The 18,982-nt window shown below is 44.1% G+C and overlaps 1 protein-coding gene across 1 annotated transcript in view; it reads right to left on the reverse strand.

The window, feature by feature from the left end:
* ADAMTS3 (ADAM metallopeptidase with thrombospondin type 1 motif 3) overlaps window positions 1–18,982 on the reverse strand; it is a 233,316-nt gene that overhangs the window by 73,534 nt on the left and 140,800 nt on the right. The window contains exons 6-10 of the mRNA XM_075608092.1: window positions 9,890–9,973; window positions 8,815–8,971; window positions 7,453–7,558; window positions 6,652–6,795; window positions 5,763–5,895 (exon numbers count right to left, since the gene is read on the reverse strand). Coding sequence (XP_075464207.1) covers window positions 5,763–5,895; window positions 6,652–6,795; window positions 7,453–7,558; window positions 8,815–8,971; window positions 9,890–9,973 — 624 coding nt within the window. The remainder of the gene's footprint in view (window positions 1–5,762; window positions 5,896–6,651; window positions 6,796–7,452; window positions 7,559–8,814; window positions 8,972–9,889; window positions 9,974–18,982) is intronic.

Genomic DNA, 18,982 nt, shown 5'->3' on the forward strand with positions numbered 1-18,982 from the left:
AATCAAACCCCACCCCAATCACCCCCCCCAATCACCCCCCAATCACCCCCCCCAATCACCCTAATAACCCCACCCCACAATCACCCCCCCATCACCCCAATAACCCCATCCCCCAATCCCCCCACCCCCCACCCCCAAATCACCCCCCCAATCACCCAATAACCCCACCCCCCAATCACCCCCCCATCAACCCAATAACCCCCCCAAATCACCTACCCACCCAATCACCCCGTCACCCCACCCCAATCACCCCGTCACCTCACCCAATCACCCTGTCACCTCACCCAATCACCCCGTCACCCTACCAATCACAACGTCACCCCACCCAATCACCCCACCCAATCACCCGTCACCCCACCCAATCACCCGTCACCCACCCAATCACCCCGTCAACCCACCCAATCACCCCGTCACCCCACCCAATCAAGCCCTCTGTCTCTCTCGCCCCTTGTCTCTCTCGCCAACTGTCTCTCTCTCCCTCTCTCTCTCTCGCCCCCTCTCTCTCTCGCCCCCATCTCTCTCTCGCCCCCTCTCTCTCTTCCCCCCTCTCTCTCCTCGCTCTCTCTCTCTCTCGCCCCCTCTCTCTCTCTCTCTCTCACCCCCTCTCTCTCCCACCCTCTCTCTCACCCTCTCTCTCTCTCATCCCCTCTCTCTCTCACCCTCTCTCTCTCTCACCCCCTCTCTCTCTCACCCCTCTCTCTCACCTCCTCTCTCTCTCACCCCCTCCCTCTCTCCCCCCTCTCTCTCTCTATCTCCCCCCTCTCTCCCTCTCTCTCACCCCCTCTCTCTCTCTCACCCCCTCTCTCACCCACCCCCTCTCTCTCTCACACCCTCTCTCTCTCTCTTCTCTCTCACCCCCCTCTCTCTCTCACCCCCTCTCTCTCTCATCCCCCTCTCTCTCTCACCCCTCTCTCTCTCTCTCTCTCTCTCTCTCTCTCTCTCACCCCCTCTCTCTCTCACCCCTCTCTCTCTCTCACACCCTCTCTCTCTCTCTCTCCACCCCCTCTCTCTCTCTCACCCCCCCTCTCTCTCTCACCCCCCCTCTCTCTCTCACCCCCCCCTCTCTCTCTCACCCCCTCTCTCTCAGCCCCCTCTCTCTCTCACCCCCCCCTCTCTCTCTCTCTCTCTCTCTCTCTCTCACCCTCTCTCTCACCCTCTCTCTGTGTCTGCTCACACTCTGGATCTGGATATCTTACTTACCCTATATATCTTAACTGCCCTATACTACACCGAAATAACCTATAATGCTTTCTTCCAGATCTGACTCAAGCTTCACACGGAAGACATCGGAACCCCCCCTAACCCAGAAGACAGGTAGGGAACACCTCCCCAATGTATAACATAGCGGGAATGAGTGTACCTGGACATTGAGGTACTGCGGATCAGGTAAGATCCCAGGCGGGATTGCTGCTTTATATATTGTGAAGCGGGGATGTCCAGACACTGGTTAAGAGGTTCAGGAAGCTAGTCATTCACACCTGGCTTTTATTTCTAGATCCAACATTTACACACACACACACACACACACACACACACACACACACACACACACACACACACACACACACACACACACACACACACACACACACACACACACACACACACACACACACACACACACACACACACACACACACACGTAACAAGGACTAATTGTAGTATAATGTAATACAATAAATACATTTATGTCAAAAACGAATGTTGTTCTGACTAGGAATTTATTAAATGTATTTTATTTTAAAGCGGGGTTGGGGGCGGGACTGGGGGCGGGACTAGGGGCAGGGTTAGGGGTGGGGTTGGGGGTGGAACTAGGGGCAGGGTTAGGGTGGGATTAGGGGCGGGACTAGGTGGCGAGTAGATTTTTTGGTTGGGCTAGTAGATTTTTGGGTGATTTGTCAAACACTGTAAATATATATATATATATATATATAACAGAAATAAATCAGCGCCAGGACCAACACAAATGAAATATTATAAGTGAGTAAATGGGTGACTAATAAATGTACTGACCCAGGTGAAATGAGCTAGCAGGATGCAGCCCTAATGAGGATATGCCTATTCTGATTAAATGGAAAAAAGAAAAAAGGCGCAATCCTGTATAGCAATAAAAAACAGGAAAATGTATTAATTAAGCAAGGAAGGCTAGGTGACTGAACAGATTAAAACAAACACAATAATGCCAATAGACACAATAAACACAATATATGACAATAAAAAACAAGAATACTCTTGAAAATAAAAAAGAAGGGAAATGTGACCAAAAAATGTCCAATAGCGCAAATGTAGGAGGCAGTAAGATGTGGGAGGAATTGTCACTCAATAGGTAGCAAATGACTGGAGCAACAAATGGGGAGAAGTAATTGACCCGTCAGATGATAGATTGCGGATGCAAACGTGGAAAAATCAGGCTGATATTGACCTTTATAGATGATTATGGGGGGTAAGCAAATAACATAGGCAAGGGATTATGGAATGGTCTCACCAAAGGATGTAACCGCGATGACCACAGGGGTCTCCGCGTCCCTCCGTTAGCACACCAACGAAATCACGCTGGAGATGAACACGTAATGCTGATCCGGGTAACACTGGAGATGCTGTTCCACTTCCACTTCCTGGATTACCCCCTCACACAAGACAGCTGTATTCATTCAAGTTGAATATTCACTCGTGTCTCTGCTTGATGTCAGACTCAGACAGACAGACAGACAAATGCAGCCTTCCACTTTGTTCCGCCAATATAACTGAAATAGTTGCTCTCACTCCTCACATGCGATTAGGCACTCCTCTCACAGTCAGCTGTCGGACATTGTTGATGCGAACCTATGCGTTTTGTCAGCTGTTGCGCCGACTTCTTCGAGGGTGCATTAGGAGAAGCTGCATCTGAAGATATTTTCCTCTTGTTTGCTCCTAATAAATGAAAAGGAGATGAACGGTTGGGGCCTCTCTGTATCCACAAGGAGCTGTGCATCCTGTCGGGGATCAGAGGGAATCTGCTGGGGTTTTCAATCTTCTTTCTCAGGCACCATGAATCGCTCCCCAGGGTTTTCTCAATCAAAGCTGCTCCCTTCCTTCGTTCATTAACACACGAGAACACTGATCTGCTCCCGGGATCACAGGCCTAGGTTTGGATCATTTATTAGGAGCAAACAAGAGGAAAATATATTCAGATACAGCTTCTCCTAATTCACCCTTGAAGAAGTCGGCGCAACAGCTGACGAAACGCGTAGGTTCACGTCATCAATGTCCGACTGCTGACTGTGAGAGGAGTGCCTAATCGCATGAGGAGTGAGAGCAACTATTTCAGTTATATTGGCGTTACAAAGTGGAAGGCTTCATTTGTCTGTCTGGCTGAGTCTGAGTCTGACATCAAGCAGAGACACGAGTGAATATTCAACTTGAACGAATACAGCTGTCTTGTGTGAGGGGGTAATCCAGGAAGTGGAAGTGGAACAACGTCTCCAGTTTTACCCGGATCAGCATCACGTGTTCATCTCCAGCGTGATTTCGTTGGTGTGCTAACGGAGGGACACGGAGACCCCTGTGGTCATCGCGGTTACATCCTTTGGTGAGACCATTCCTTAATCCCTTGCCTATGTTATTTGCTTACCCCCCATATCCATCTATAGAGGTCAATATCAGCCAGATTTTTTCACGTCTGCATCCGCAATCTATCATCTGACGGGTCAATTACTTCTCCCCATTTGTTACCTATCGAGTGACAATTCCTCCCACATCTCACTGCCTCCTACATTTGCGCTATTGGACATTTTTTGGTCACAATTCCCTTCTTTTTTATTTTCAAGAGTACTCATGTTTTTTATTGTCATATATTGTGTTTATTGTGTCTATTGGCATTATTGTTTTTGTTTTAATCTGTTCAGTCACCTAGCCTTCCTTGCTTAATTAATACATTTCCAGTTCTTTATTGCTATACAGGATTGCGCCTTTTTTCTTTCTTCCATTTAATCAGGATAGCCATATCCTCATTAGGGCTGCATCCTGCTAGCTCATTTCACCTGGGTCAGTACATTTATTAGTCACCCATTTACTCACTTATAATATTACATGAGAGAGAGGGAGGAGAGAGAGGAGAGAGGAGATAGGAGAGAGGAGAGAGAACACATTACCAGCAAAGGTAAGGAGACAACAGCACTCAGAAGGTATAAACAGCTATAAACTGTATTACAGAAACTTGCACATACAGTATATCCAACGTTTCGGTCCGCTGAACGGGACCTTCCTCAGAAGGAAGGTCCCGTTCAGCGGACCGAAACGTTGGATATATGTGCAAGTTTCTATAATAGTTTATAGCTGCTTATACCTTCTGATTGCTGTTGTCTCCTTACCTTTGCTGGTAATGTATGCTTTATTATTTTTTATGACATAAGCACCAGGTTATTATATCACTACAGAAATGCCAGATATTCATGATTTGTATATATATATATATATATATATATATATATATATATATATATATATATATATATATATATATATATATATACACACACACACACACCAAATTTGATAGATTTGCTTGCAAAATTATCTAAAATCGCTTGATTCATATAATGCTTTACTATAAATAAGGCACACACACCTTGTTTTCCTAACTGTCTAGCGATATTTCACTGAAAGCTTAATAATGTTTCAAAATTCACCCTTTGAGGCTTTGTGAAATGTTTAGCAAATAATCAAATTTTGGGGGGTAAGATTTACTTTGCGAAAACTCACTATAAATGCATGATTATTTTGGAATAATAAATACTCATTTGAACCCAGTTCTTTTTGTTTTGTTTAATCTAATGGTAAGAATTGCTGTCCCAATTATTAGAATCAAATCTTCCATGTCCGAGCTAAACCCACATGACTGAAAATCTGACACCCCCCCCCTAGAACCCGATCAATAATACTTTAAATTACAAGTAGGGTAGTCACCTTCCTAGAAATCAGTAATAGGAGTGGCTGTTTGAGCATACAGTACATCAAAACAGTATATACATGCAGCTGCTGTGGCCGATATTGTAAAACTTCACGGCAATGATTTTGTGTGCTCTGCTGCACTCCACGCAGCATGAACGCGGCCAATCACCCCACGCCCCAGGCACCCGCGCTTATCACGATTGCTTTTTTGAATTTCATGGATTCTGTTTCTTTAAGTGCAATGAAATTAATGAATTGTAATGTGTACAGTTCTGTGCTACTGTGTCAATGTAAGGTGTTTAAAAAACAGATCTCTAGAAGGCCATTTTCTGCACTCGCCGCACTCGCGGAACGGTTGGAAAACATCACGCGCCATGACAGGGGTTTTCCGAGCGGTACACAGGGCAAAATTTTAGAATAACGGCTGCTGCAGCTGTATATGACAAGTCAGATCTTTCTTCAGGTGTCTGCAGTAGTCTTGCGCAGTGGAAAAAAGTGTGAATATCTTGGTAATCAGGAGGCCCATGAAGGTTGGGGCATCGTACTGTAGATCGTTTCACAGAATATTGAAAAAGAAAAATGAGCAGCTTGGACTGCTGCAATAATTACAATTGTAATTTTTCCCATTAGGTTAATAACAATATTTTATAATTTAAAAAAAAAAGAGCAAATAAAGGCTAACTAGTGAAGACCATGTACCATGTAATTATTGAATATAAGCCATCATGTCATAATTAATAATATTATTACTATACAAGATTTCTAAAATTCAAAATGTGTGCCTATGTTTTGCCATAATTAGAATAATCAAAATAATAATAAAACTAGCATACTGCTGTGCACATTTTGTAGCCAACACCAAAGTCGAAGCGACATTGTTCATCCATGGAATAATTAATTCCTGGCAGATCTGGTAGTTTTGGCCAATCATGTTCAAAAGGGTCATCCAGAAGACAATCGTACGAGCTGAAAAACACAATATGTTCTTTTGATGAATTTGATGCACATTGTTAGGATGTTTTATGTCACTTCAGATACAGCATTTTCTGTTGCTGCTAAATGAAAAGAAATGACTGGCTCAAACACAGAACTAAATACATTCAGGTTTTTTAAAGACATTCTACAAATTCTCTATTACACCAACTAGGATACTTTGCAAATAACTCTGAGATACAGATGTAGCCAATGCTATTACTCCTGCTGGCACAATGCAGTGGGACATACTGTATACTGTACAACGCACTAGAGAGAAAAACAACCATTGTTTTTAAACAGCTGCGGGGCAAACACATTATTTCACCTCTGCTATCCTGTCAGCTTAAGTAATAACATTGGCTACATCTAGATGAGAGAGCTGCAATGTAGCTCGTTCAACAGATGCAAAGGAGGACACTTTTAAAATGCCTTTGCATGTAAATGTAATTGTACTATTGTTCAAAAACACAGGCCTCAGTGAGTCTGAATTCTTAACTCTATTTTGTAAGATCCACGTCAGTGGGGTTAACCGACTGATTAATTCCAATTAACATGATTACACTGAAATGGAAAGGTCAAACTACCCTGACATCTAAATCAAATCCTCATTCTCCGTTTGTATTTTATTATAACATAGACAATATAGTAATACAACCTAATGATGTAAAACACAATGGTTTAACTGAGGATCAGACTAAGGAAAACACAGAAAGTATAACATTGAAAAAGTTCCTACCATTTACTTACTGTATGTATCTTTTGAGTTCTTGACCACTGCACCGAGACCAATGGTATCGATGAAATGCTGCCTGTACCAAGGGGGCCATGACACTACCCATAGCTGTCTCATCTCCACATCTATTTCCTTGGCCATCATGCTCCATCCCTAGCCTAAAATGGAAAATACATATGGTAAATGTATTGCAATGTATGACTGCTAGACAAAAATTCTTTGTAAAAGGCAAGAAGTGAAAGATTAAGACGTTAACCTAGCTCTGCTGGCTGATACTATATATCTCATATTCACTGACCCTGGCCCCTTAATATACTTATTTGATTTCACTATCATTGGAAATCTAAGCTTAAAATAAAAATGTTAACGCACAAAAAAATTGCAGGATAAACGCAAGGCCCTACTGAGTAACTTAAATTAATAATTAGGAAAAAAACAATTTATACTTAATGTTAATCATACTTAAACAATGACTTCAGTGCTGTATATTAAGTATGATGGATAGGGGTTTAACCCAAAAATTATTACTACATGTTCTTCTCATGTAAATATACCATTAACAATTGTTTGTGTGGATGTAACAATCAATTTGAGTATAATTAAATTGTTTAAGAGCATATAACCTTTCTTTCTTTAGTTTTACCCTATTGAACGACAATAAAAATGCTACCTTGTTTATAAAAACAGTTCAAATGTTCAAGGGGAACAATGTACAATATAGAAAAAGATAAGTCAATGGAGAGAGGTAGAGAAGTGACAGTATACAGTAGTACTATTATAATTACAAGATATGCATGTATGTATAAATAACTTACACATGGCCAGTTTCATGGGCAACCACAAATGCAGATGAAAAGCCATCCTCATGATTCAGAGTACAGCTTCGAACAGGATGACACATGCCTGTCACGGGGGCATATCCTGTTATAAAAGGTTTTCATAATTACTTTCTTAGCTCCATAAAATAATAGAAACATGTATGTAAGCACCACATGGCAATTCTTCATGTTTTTATCAAAGAATTACAGGAAAGTGTTTATTCTCTCAAATCATTTCGCACATGACTTCATCCTGTAACATGCAGATAGAATGTGTTTTGATATACTGGGTTGCTGTGTTTGCCTTATCGTGCTGGAAATTGCCCTTCAAAATGCAATGATGAAAAGTAAGAATAAAAAAGTAATTTCGTAGATTTACGGAAAGATGGATTTCCACACTATGCTATAGAAAATATTGTGGTCAAAGCACATAATAAAAAATGGTTACAGGAAAAAAAAAAAAACATTAGTAACTAATGGTAATAAAAGTTAGGTGAGAAAATTAAATATCAGTGCAGTGTTTTAGTGTCTTTTCTTTACAGGCTGGATTTACTCCAGTGTCAAAATGTAACTTTCAGATGAAGGTTAACACAAAATTGACTGTCAATACATACAGTATATCAGATCTCTTCAAAAAAGTGGTAGGTGTTAAACAGATGTTTACATAACCAGTCCTTTTTTCCTTCTTCCACCAAACAGCCCAACCAGTCAAAGCAGAGCAGAGAGATACTTAGATTATTAAAACAGCATTGTAGGTTTTATATACAATATAGTTAAAACTATGTCTGAACTTAGTTTTTGTTTTTTAATGGTTCTTATTGTAATACAAATATATCAGTACTTATTAGCATTCTGCGTTTTGGCATACTTGCTTTAGGTCAGTGATTTTAAATGTTAACACCTTATGGTACCTGCAACACTTTATTCATTCAATTATACACTGAGTGAGAAAGACAATAATTTACTGACCTGAATTAGAAGCTATTTTACTTTTTAATTCAAGATAAAGTTTTAAATATTATACTGCATATAGACACAGTCTATACAGTATGTTAAGATGGTTTGTTTAATGGAAAAAGCATTAGCATTACTACTAAGATTCCTACTAGTTTTTATTATTTTATAGACCTTACGGCTTACACCATCATTTTAGATGCTATGTAAATAAAGATAATTAACATAAGAGCAAAATCGCATGCAGGGCAATTAACAATGTAATTTATGCTTACCTTTGTATAACCCAACAGAAAATAATTTACTGGCGTGAATTAGAAGCTATGTTGCATTTTAATTCGAGCTCAAGTTTGAAATATTATACTGCATATAGACGCAGTCTATATGTTAAGACGGTTACATTACCTTGCATTCCAGCAGGACCAAAATCCTGTCTGGTCAAAAAAATGGCATGATCATGGTGTTCAGAATGATTGGGATCCGCCTTCTGCTGCTGATATGCCCAGCGACACACATTCTCTAAACTTCTGGAAGGGTTACCTCTTTCTATCAAGCTTATAGACTAAAAGAAAACCAAGAGAGATAGTTCTGTTAATGCAATTACATATATCAACATATCGTACAAAAGTTTTGGAATGTGCGGCTGATTTATCAAAGGTAGTTTGAGAAATTTAAAAGAATTACCAAACTACTGTAATAGGGTTTTGTATTTGTTTGAGGGTAGTTACTTTAGACTATTTTTGCAATAAAAAACAATGGTTCTCAGATCATGGGGAGCATCACTAGGAACACTCAGCTATGTTAATCAATATAATATATTTATCATCCAACAAGCAAGGAGTCTCTAAAACAACAATGCTACTTACTTGACCATTTTGAAATAAAAGTTTGCACTAGTAATTTTGCGACATAAATATAAAAGTACAAACAGCACATCATTTGTTCCGATGGGGATGTCACTGCAGCAGTCTGGTTTGAGGACAATACCTATTTCTGACCCTTTAGCACTGGTGCTTACTTGCTTACAGTAAATGTCTGAAAATGAGTGACTATCTTGCTTACTCAAAAATGCACTAATACAGTATGTGCATAAAGCAGAAGTATCAATTCCTAGTGGTACAAGTAATGCTAACCTGCCTAAAAAGCAGCAAATCACCTGACCACTTTTTGATAAAAGTCAGACAGATTCCTGTTGCATGCAGTAAACATTACGGCAGAATATAGTGAGGTGTATGCATAAAGGCCACTATGGACACAATTGCACACTTTTTTATCTTGTGAATCCCAGCCATAATTGTTTAAAAGTGACCAAGTAAGTGACACATTTGTTTAAGAGAAAAAGCATTAGCATTAGTACTAAGATTCCTACTAGTGTTTGTTATTTCATAGACCTTGCACCATCATTTTAGATTCTATGTAAATAAAGATAATTAACAGAAGAGCAAAATCGTATACAGGTCACAATGTAATTTATGCTTACCTTTGCATAACCCAACATGATCATGCGCACTAAAACTACATTAATGTGGACACCAATGGAATCGTCATGGTAAATTTCATTTACCTGAGTGAGAGAAGGAAAGAAAAAAATAAATGACCATCATTTGCTGGATTTTATTATAATACCCCAAAAAATAGATTCACCCATTAAATGCCACTTATCAATTTAACTTTATTTAACAAACCCAAATATTCAACAGATGTAACCCTGTTGTTATTCTGCAGCACTACTGTTGGTTGTATGCATGTATGTATGTCTTTATTTTTATAGCGCCATTAACGTACATACAGTAGCGCTTTACAGTAGTAATACATGTGGCAATCATATAAATAACAAATGATACAAATAACACATAATAGGAAGAAGTGCTTCAGACATGAAATTAAGATTTTGGAAAAGGAGTCCCTGCTCCGAAGAGCTTACAATCTAATTGGTAGGTAGGCAGAACGTACAAAGACAGTAGGAGGGTGTTCTGGTAAGTGCGTCTGCAGGGGGCCAAGGTTTATGTATGAGGTGTAAATTATCAACCATGGAGCTACTCATATGCTTCGTTAAGCAGGTGTGTTTTTGTCAGGAAGCAGGGCTCACGCAACACCTCCTTACCTGCCTTGGAGGTTGTTGCTGCCGCCCCTCGCTCCCCGCTGGTGTATCCCCGGCGTGGTGCCCGGTGATCCCACCCGGCACTGGCTCATGCGGCCGCCATCTTGTCGGGATGCGCGCAGGAGGAGCTTACACAGCGCGCGCCTCCGGCGGTAATTTATTCACCCCTCTGGGCTTCTGGCCACGCCCCCGTCAACAGCTGCAGTCCCGCTCCTGCCTTTACGCTCCACAGCTGAACACAGGCAATGATTACAGCCTGTACCTATCGCAAGGCGCTCCACGGCACACCCCTGCTCTGCCTCCTTCTCTGATTGGTTCACCCACATTTATTACCCCTGTTCTCCCTGGGAATCATTGCTCTGCATAGCTTTTGCTAGTTTGGTTGGTTTTCGCTTGTGCTCTTGTTCTCTCGTGTACTTCAGGTTTGACCCGGCTTGGCTTTCAACTCTCCCTCTCTGGCTCTGGACCCCGGCTTCCTCCTCACTACGCATTCTCTCTCCGCCCCCTGATCTCGGCTCGCTCCTCTACCTCCCAGACCTCTGGCATCCTCGACCCCTGGCTACGGCAATCACCACGATTCTTCTATCTCCGGACACGGCAAGTACCTTTGGTTACCTTACTAAAGTCTCCTGGCCTGGCAACGTATCTACCACACTCCGGACACGCTCCTCTTCTGCGGGTAAGTGGTATTATACTTTCCACTTCAGTCTAGTGATGGGTCCGGTCTGCGGGCAGCACTACCGTCGCAGACAAGATGGAGACTGATGAACCCACCTTAGACCAAATTCTCTCGGCCCTGGTTGTACAGAATCAGACCATGTCTACCCAAATCTCTGACTTAGCGCAACGGCTAACCAACCTTTCTCTCCAGGCTGCACCACCTGGCGTTTCTTCCCCATCTCAGCCCGGAACTCTTGGCGCAGCCGCACCGGAGACCAAGATACCCGCGCCGAAGCCCTACGCTGGTGATCCGCAGGCCTGCTGCGGCTTCCTAAACCAGTGTGAGGTCCAGTTCGAGATGGCGCCACTTCAGTTCACCATGGGACGTAAGAAAGTGGCATATGTTTAATCCCTCTTGACTGGTGGTGCTATGGCATGGGATTCTCCAATTTGGGAAATACGCCAGAGATAACCCAAGACTATGGTCTCTTTCGTCAGGAGTTTCAGCAAGTGTTCGATACCCCCGCACGTCGGGATACGGCCTCTTCTTCTCTTCTTCTTTTGTCACAGGGGCAACGTTCTGTGGTCAAATATGCTCTGGAATTCCGGACCCTAGCAGCTGAGACCCGTTGGAATCAGGAGGCACTCATCGCCGTCTTCTGGCAGGGGTTATCAGATACAGTAAAGGACGAACTTGCCGCCCACCCCAGGCCAGGAGCGTTGGGGGAATTGATTGCTCAGGCTATTCGGATGGATCAACGCCTCCAGGAGTGACGCTCTGAACGCCAACGCCCCCGTTTTGTGCCTTTGGTCGCCCCTTTTCCTAGGTTCCTTCCGGCTCCAAGACCCCTGTCGTCCCGGGTTTCCAGCCCTGGAACCCCTGGATCCCATGCAACTGGGGGCGCAACAGACCCGTCCACCAATACAACAACTTCACAGGGACCGTGGGTTGTGGTTCTATTGCGGATCTCCTGAAAGCCTTATTTGGAATTGTCCCCTGCATCCGGGAAACGACTCCACCCAGTGAGTATGAAGGGGCTCTCCCTGGGTGCTATTTCTCCTTGCCCCCTTTCCAAAGACGAGCTCCCCAAGAAGCTTTTGATTCCGGTCACTCTTTCGGGTCCCACATTCCGCGCCTCTGCGGCCGCCTTTGTTGATTCCGAGGCAGGAGGGAACTTTGTGGATCAGGAATTCACAAAGTGTAACAATATCCCACTCACCAGGAAGAGAGTACCCATCGGATTAGAAGGGATCGACGGTCGACCCTTGAACCCGGCCTTTATTTCCCTTGAGACGTTTCCCATCACCTTATCTTTCACCGACAGTAACACCGAAACCCTTACTTTGGATGTTATTCATTCCCTCAGGACCCAGGTCACCCTAGGTCTACCTTGGTTCAAGCAGCACAATCCCTGCATTGACTGGAGGTCACGCACCCCTATACAATGGGAATCAAGACCGAAGGACTTACTCATCTCTAGTACCATTCCTCCCATGCAACACGCAGGGATTACGGTTCCGTCTACTCCAAAAATCGACCTACCCAAGCCCTAGTCTGACTTCCTGGACGTCTTTTGCAAGACTAGAGCCGAGGTATTGCCCCCCCCCACAGGTCTTAAGACTGCCCGGTCAACTTGATTCCTGGCGCTTCACTCCCTAGATCCAAGTCCTATCCTCTCTCCGTACCGGAGACCAAAACCATGGACGAATACATTCATGAAAACATCAAGAAGGGTTTTATACGTCATTCGTCCTCCCCCGCCGGGGCCGGGTTTTTTTTCGTTAAAAAGAAAGACAATTCGCTTCGACCTTGCATCGACTACTGGGGCCTCAACCGGATCACGGTCAAAAAATGGTACCCCCTCCCCCTCATCTCCGAACTGTTTGATAGACTCCAGGGGGCTAAGTTCTTCACGAAATTGGACCTCCATGGGGCGTACAACCTTATTCGTATTCGGGAGGGTGGCGAATGGAAGACCGCCTTCAATACATGTAGCGGCCACTACGAATACCTGATGATGCCTTTTGGGCTCTGTAACGCCCCAGCGGTCTTTCAGGATTTCATAAATAAACATTATCGAGAAGTACTAAATTCCTTTGTTATCGTGTATCTAGACGATAACCTCATCTTTTCCAACAATCTTCAGGATCATGTTCAACACACCAGGCTCATCCTTTCCTGTCTCCGTTCCATCCACTTGTACGCCAAAATGGAGAAATGCCTCTTTCATCAGACCTCTACGCCCTTCCTTGGTTACATCATCTCGGACAAGGGCTTCTCTATGGACCCCGAGAAACTTAAAGCCATACTCAATTGGCCGCAACCCAACTCCCTCAAAGCCATTCAATGCTTTCTAGGCTTTTCGAATTATTATCGAAGGTTTATTCAGAATTTTTCCACCATAATTGCGCCCATCACCGCTCTCACGAACAAAGGGGTCGACCCCTCAGCCTGGTTGTCCTGAGGTAGCCTCAGCTTTCGAAACTTTAAAACGAACATTCGTTTGTGCTCCCATTCTTCTACATCGTGACACGAGCCTGCCCTTTATCCTGGAGGTTGATGCATCGGATTGCGGAGCAGGTGCCGTGCTCTCACAAAGATCTTCCCCACAAGACCAATTACACCCCTGTGGTTTTTTTCTCCAAAAAAAATTCTTCTGCTGAGAGGAACAATGTGGGCAATAGAGAACTGCTGGCTATCAAGATGGCTCTTCTGGAGTGGAGGCACCTTTTGGAGCGGTCTAGAGAGCCAATTTCTATTCTTACTGACATAAGAACCTTTTATATACCGAGACTGCACGTCGTCTGGGCTCTCGCCAGGCTCGCTGGGCACTCTTCTTCTCCAGATTTAAGTATACTTTATCATACATCCCGGGCACCAAGAAAGTGAAGGCGGATGCCTTATCCAGACAGTTCTCCCCGGAGGAGAGACCCGAAGAAGTTACCGAGACCATTCTACCCAAGGGACTCATAATTTCTGCTGCCTCGTTCAACATACTGGACAAGATCCTTAGGGCTCAAAGAAACATTCTGGGTGGTCTAGAGGTACCAGATGGGAGGCTTTATGCTGCCCGTGAATTTCTCCCCAAGATCTTGGAATGGGGTCATTCTTCCCGCTCTGCAGGACATCCCGGCTTCAGGAGAACCATTGACCTCATCCAACGCACTTTCTGGTGGCCTAACATGGCTAAACCATCCGGGAATTCACCAGCGCCTGTCCCACTTGCGCTCAAAGCAAAGCCCTTCAACAGAAACCCTCTGGCTTACTTATGCCTTTACCTATTCCGGAACACCCCTGGTCCCATATCTCTATGGACTTTATTGTTGAATTACCCAGATCAAAGGGGTTGAACACCCTTTAAGTAGTAATAGATCGCTTTTCTAAGCAGGTACACTTTATTCCCCTCAAGGGTCTGCCCACCTCACCCGCCGTCGCGAATATTTTTTCCAAGGAGATTTTTCGGATTCATGGGATCCCCACTTCTATAGTTTCAGACAGGGGCTCCCAATTCGTGTCCAGGTTCTGGCGAGCCTTCACCAAAAGACTTGGAATTTCCCTATCATTTTCCTCGGGATATCATCCTCAAACAAATGGACAAACGGAGAGAGTCAACCAGATGTTAGAGCAATATCTGCGCTGTTTTGTGTCCGAGACCCAAGATAACTGGTCGGAACTGCTGCCCTGGGCACAATTCGCTATTAATTCTATGAAGAATGAATCTACCAAGAGTCCCCATTTTTTATAAATTACGGATTCCATCCTGCTCGTCTTTCAATCTCCAATACCCAATCGGGAGTGCCGGCTGCCGACGAACGGATCTACTTACTTCAGGATTCTTGGACTAAGGTTTAGTCATCTCTCCAAGAGGCTGTAGGAAAATTCAAACTCCAGGCTGATCGACGTCGCCAAGCTTCTCCCAGATACAAGCCAGGGGATAAGGTCTGGTTTCGGCAAAAATATTTGACTGAAAACTGCTACCCCAAAATTGGCACCTATATTTCTGGGACCCTTCTCCATACTGGAACAAATTAACCCTGTCTCCTTCCGTCTTCAACTTCCACCAGCGATGAGGATACCCAACGTTTTTCATACCTAGTTATTGAAGCCTTTTGTGCAGAGTACTCTCTTTCCAGATTATACCCTGTGACAGGGTAAATAAAAGCCACCAGTTATATGCCTGGAAAACCCATGTCTAGTCTGCTGTGCAGCACTGACTAGGTTAAACTTCAGCTGGGAACCTCAGGACAATTAGTTGGATCCCAGCTGCCTAATCAAGGTGTGTTAAAACCCAGGTTGTAGACACATGGAGCTTGCTGTTGATGAGAGAGGAGTAAGCTGCTAAAGTGATTCCTGAAAACAAGGTCTGAGTAGCAAAGTAGTGAAACTGTGAACTGCCTGTCCCCTGCATAGAAAAAGGGTAGCTGCATATATATAAACTGTCTGCTAAAGAGAAACTGTTTTGTTCGGTTTGCTGAAGGAAAAGCCATTTTCGTTTGTTGCTGAAAAAGAGCTATTTTTGTTTTGTGTGCTGTATATTTTTCAAGGCAAAATAAAACAGCCTTGTCAAGAAACCCACATGTGTAGTTGCATGTACCCTGCAACATACCCGTAGACCCGACCCTGTGACAGTTCAAGGACTCGAGGAGTACGAGATACAGTCTATAGTGGATTCACGTCTCTCCAGGGGAGAGTCCAGTTTCTCATACACTCGAAGGGGTACAGTCCTGAGGAACACACCTGGCTTCCCCGAGGTCACATCCACGCCCCAACACTCTTGAACCGTTTTCATAAGTATCCTTTGAAGCTTTGGAAGGATTGTCCAGAGTCCAACCCTCGAGGGGGTAGGGGGGTTACTGTCAGGAAGCAGGGCTCACACAACACCCCCTTACCTGCCTTGGAGGTTGTTGCTGCCGCCCCTCGCTCCCCGCTGGTGTATCCCCGGCGTGGTGCCCAGCGATCCCACCCGGCGCTGGCTCATGCGGCCGCCATCTTGTCGGGGCGCGCGCAGTAGGAGCTTACACAGCGCGTGCCTCCGGCGGTAATTTATTCACCCCTCTGGGCTTCTGGCCACGCCCCCCGTCAACAGCTGCAGTCCCGCTCCTGATTTTACGCTCCACAGCTGAACACAGGCAACGATTACAGCCTGCACTATCGCAAAGCGCTCCACGGCACACCCCTGCTCTGCCTCCTTCTCTGATTGGTTCACCCACATTTATTACCCTTGTTCTCCCTGGGAATCATTGCTCTGCATAGCTTTTGCTAGTTTGGTTGGTTTTCGCTTGTGCTCTTGTTCTCTCGTGTACTTCAGGTTTGACCCGGCTTGGCTTTCGACTCTCCCTCTCTGGCTCTGGACCCCGGCTTCCTCCTCACTATGCATTCTCTCTCCGCCCCCTGATCTCGGCTCGCTCCTCTACCTCCCAGACCTCTGGCATCCTCGACCCCCGGCTACGGCAATCACCACGATTCTTCTATCTCCGGACAAGGCAAGTACCTTTGGTTACCTTACTAAAGTCTCCTGGCCTGGCAACATATCAACCACACTCTGGACACGCTCCTCTGCTGTGGGTGTGTGGTATTATACTTTCCACCTCAGTCTAGGGACGGGTCTGGTCTGCGGGCAGTTTTAAGGTGGGTCTTAAAAGGTGGATAGAGTGGGTGCTACTTGGATATTGAGGGGAAGGGCATTCCAGAGGTGTGAAGCAGTCAGTGAGAAAGGTTTAAGGCGGGAGCGGGCTTTGGATACAAAGGGGATAGATAGAATACATCCTTGAGCAGAACTCAAGAGTCGGGATAGTGTATAGTGAGAAATTATGGCTGAGATATAAGTAGGAGCAGAAGAGTGTAAAGCTTTAAAAGTGAGGAGGAGAGTTGAGTGGGTGATACGGGATGTGATAAGAAGCCAGGAGAAGGATTTCAGCAGGGGAGATGCTGAGACAGATTAAGGAAATATTATAGTGATTCTGGCAGCAGCATTTAGGATATATTAGGGGAGACAGGTCAGAGGAAGGAAGGCCGGACAGCAGGAGGTTACAGTAATTGAGACAGGAGAGAATGAGGGCCTGTGTCAGCGTTTAAGCAGTCGAGCAACCGAGGAAAGGGCGTATCTTTGTAATATTGAGGAAAAAAATGAGAGGTTTTAGCTACCTTTTGAATGTGAGAGGAGAATGTGAGAGCGGAGTTGAGTGTGACACCTAGGCAGCGTGCTTGTGCTTCTGGGTGAATCATAGTACTTCCAACAGTAATGTGGAAGGAGGTAGTAGGGCCAGGTTTGGGAGGAAGTATGAGGAGCTCTGTTTTTGCCATGTTAAGTTTAAGTCGGTGGAGGGCCATCCAGGATGATATAGCAGAAAGACATTCAGAAACTTTAGTCTGTACAGCAGGTGTAAGGTTAGAGGTTGAAAAGTAAATGTGTGTGTGTCATCAGCATAGGGGTGATATTTGAACCAAAGAGATGTGATTAGGTCACCTAGGGAGAGTGTGTAAAGAGAAAAGAGAAGAGGTCCCAGGACAGAACCCTGGGGTACCCCACAGAGAGATCGATAGAGGAGGAGGAGATGTTAGCAAAAGAGACACTGAAAGTACGATGGGAAAGGAAAGAGGAGATCCATGACAAAGCTTTGTTACGAATGCCAAGAGTATGGCGGATGTGAAGGAAAAGAGGGTGGACGACAGTATCAAATGCTGCAGAGAGGTTGAGTAATATGAGAAGAGTGTAATGACCTCTGTCTTTGGCAGCATTAAGGTCATAAGTTATTTTAGTGAGGGCTGTTTCAGTGGAGTGAGCAGTGTGGAAGCCAGATTGTAGAGGGTCTAGGAGAGAATAGGTGTTGAGAAAATTGAGTAAGCAAGACAATACAAGATGTTTAAGGAGTTTAGAGGCAAAAGGCAGGAGGGAGACAGGCAGATAGTTAGAAAGACAGATAGGGTCAAGCTTGCTGTTTTTGAGTAATGTATAACTGTTGCATGTTTGAAGGAGTAGGGTAAGGTACCAGAATAGAGAGAGGAACTAAAAATGTGTGTGAGTGTAGGCATTATAATAGGAGCAAGATGTTTTAGAAAATGGAAGGGAATGGGGTCAAGAGGACAGGTAGTAGAGGGAGAAGAGGATATCAGTAATGACACATCCTCGTCTGTGTCTTCGTAAAAAGAGTCGAGGAAGGCAGGAGGAGAATTAGGAGGATTGGAAGAGGATACAGAGGGATGTCCTGGCGTATTGATTAAACCATGTACATTAGTAACGTAATCTTTACCATACACCTTGAGAAAGGGCACATGGCCCGAAACGTGTTGGTGTCGTGTTTTTTTGTTGCTCTCTGGGGATATGTTTGATCCTCTTATGGAATAAACCCCTTTAAAGTACTTTTGAGCCTCCTCCTGCTTTTTGTCATTGCGCTGCCTTTTTTGCCTTTTTTCCTTAATCTATACCTTAGACAACATGTGGATGGAGTATGAATGACATTTTAGAGAAGAGCTGACGCAAAGTGTGTTACTTCCATGTTGCCACTCTATGTGTCAATGAATCAAGGTACTTGATTCAAATATTAACCCGTCAGGTTGCAGCGAGTTTTCAACAGTGTTGATGATTCCTCATTGCTACTGTATTTCTTTCTTAATTCCAGAATACATTTTTACGATGTTGTTCCCTATGTTACCCTAAAACTTTGCAAGCGTGGATGCATGTGGAGAACACTCATTTTGTATGAGGATTTTATTTTGAAATGAGCCCATGTATGTAAACTATACATAATTATTTTAAGACGTGATTTCAAATTCCTACTGTATTATAGAAATTTTTTAAACTGCATACTGCC

The sequence above is a fragment of the Ascaphus truei genome, chromosome 1 (genome assembly GCF_040206685.1).
Source record: "Ascaphus truei isolate aAscTru1 chromosome 1, aAscTru1.hap1, whole genome shotgun sequence".
Classification (NCBI taxonomy): domain Eukaryota; kingdom Metazoa; phylum Chordata; class Amphibia; order Anura; family Ascaphidae; genus Ascaphus; species Ascaphus truei.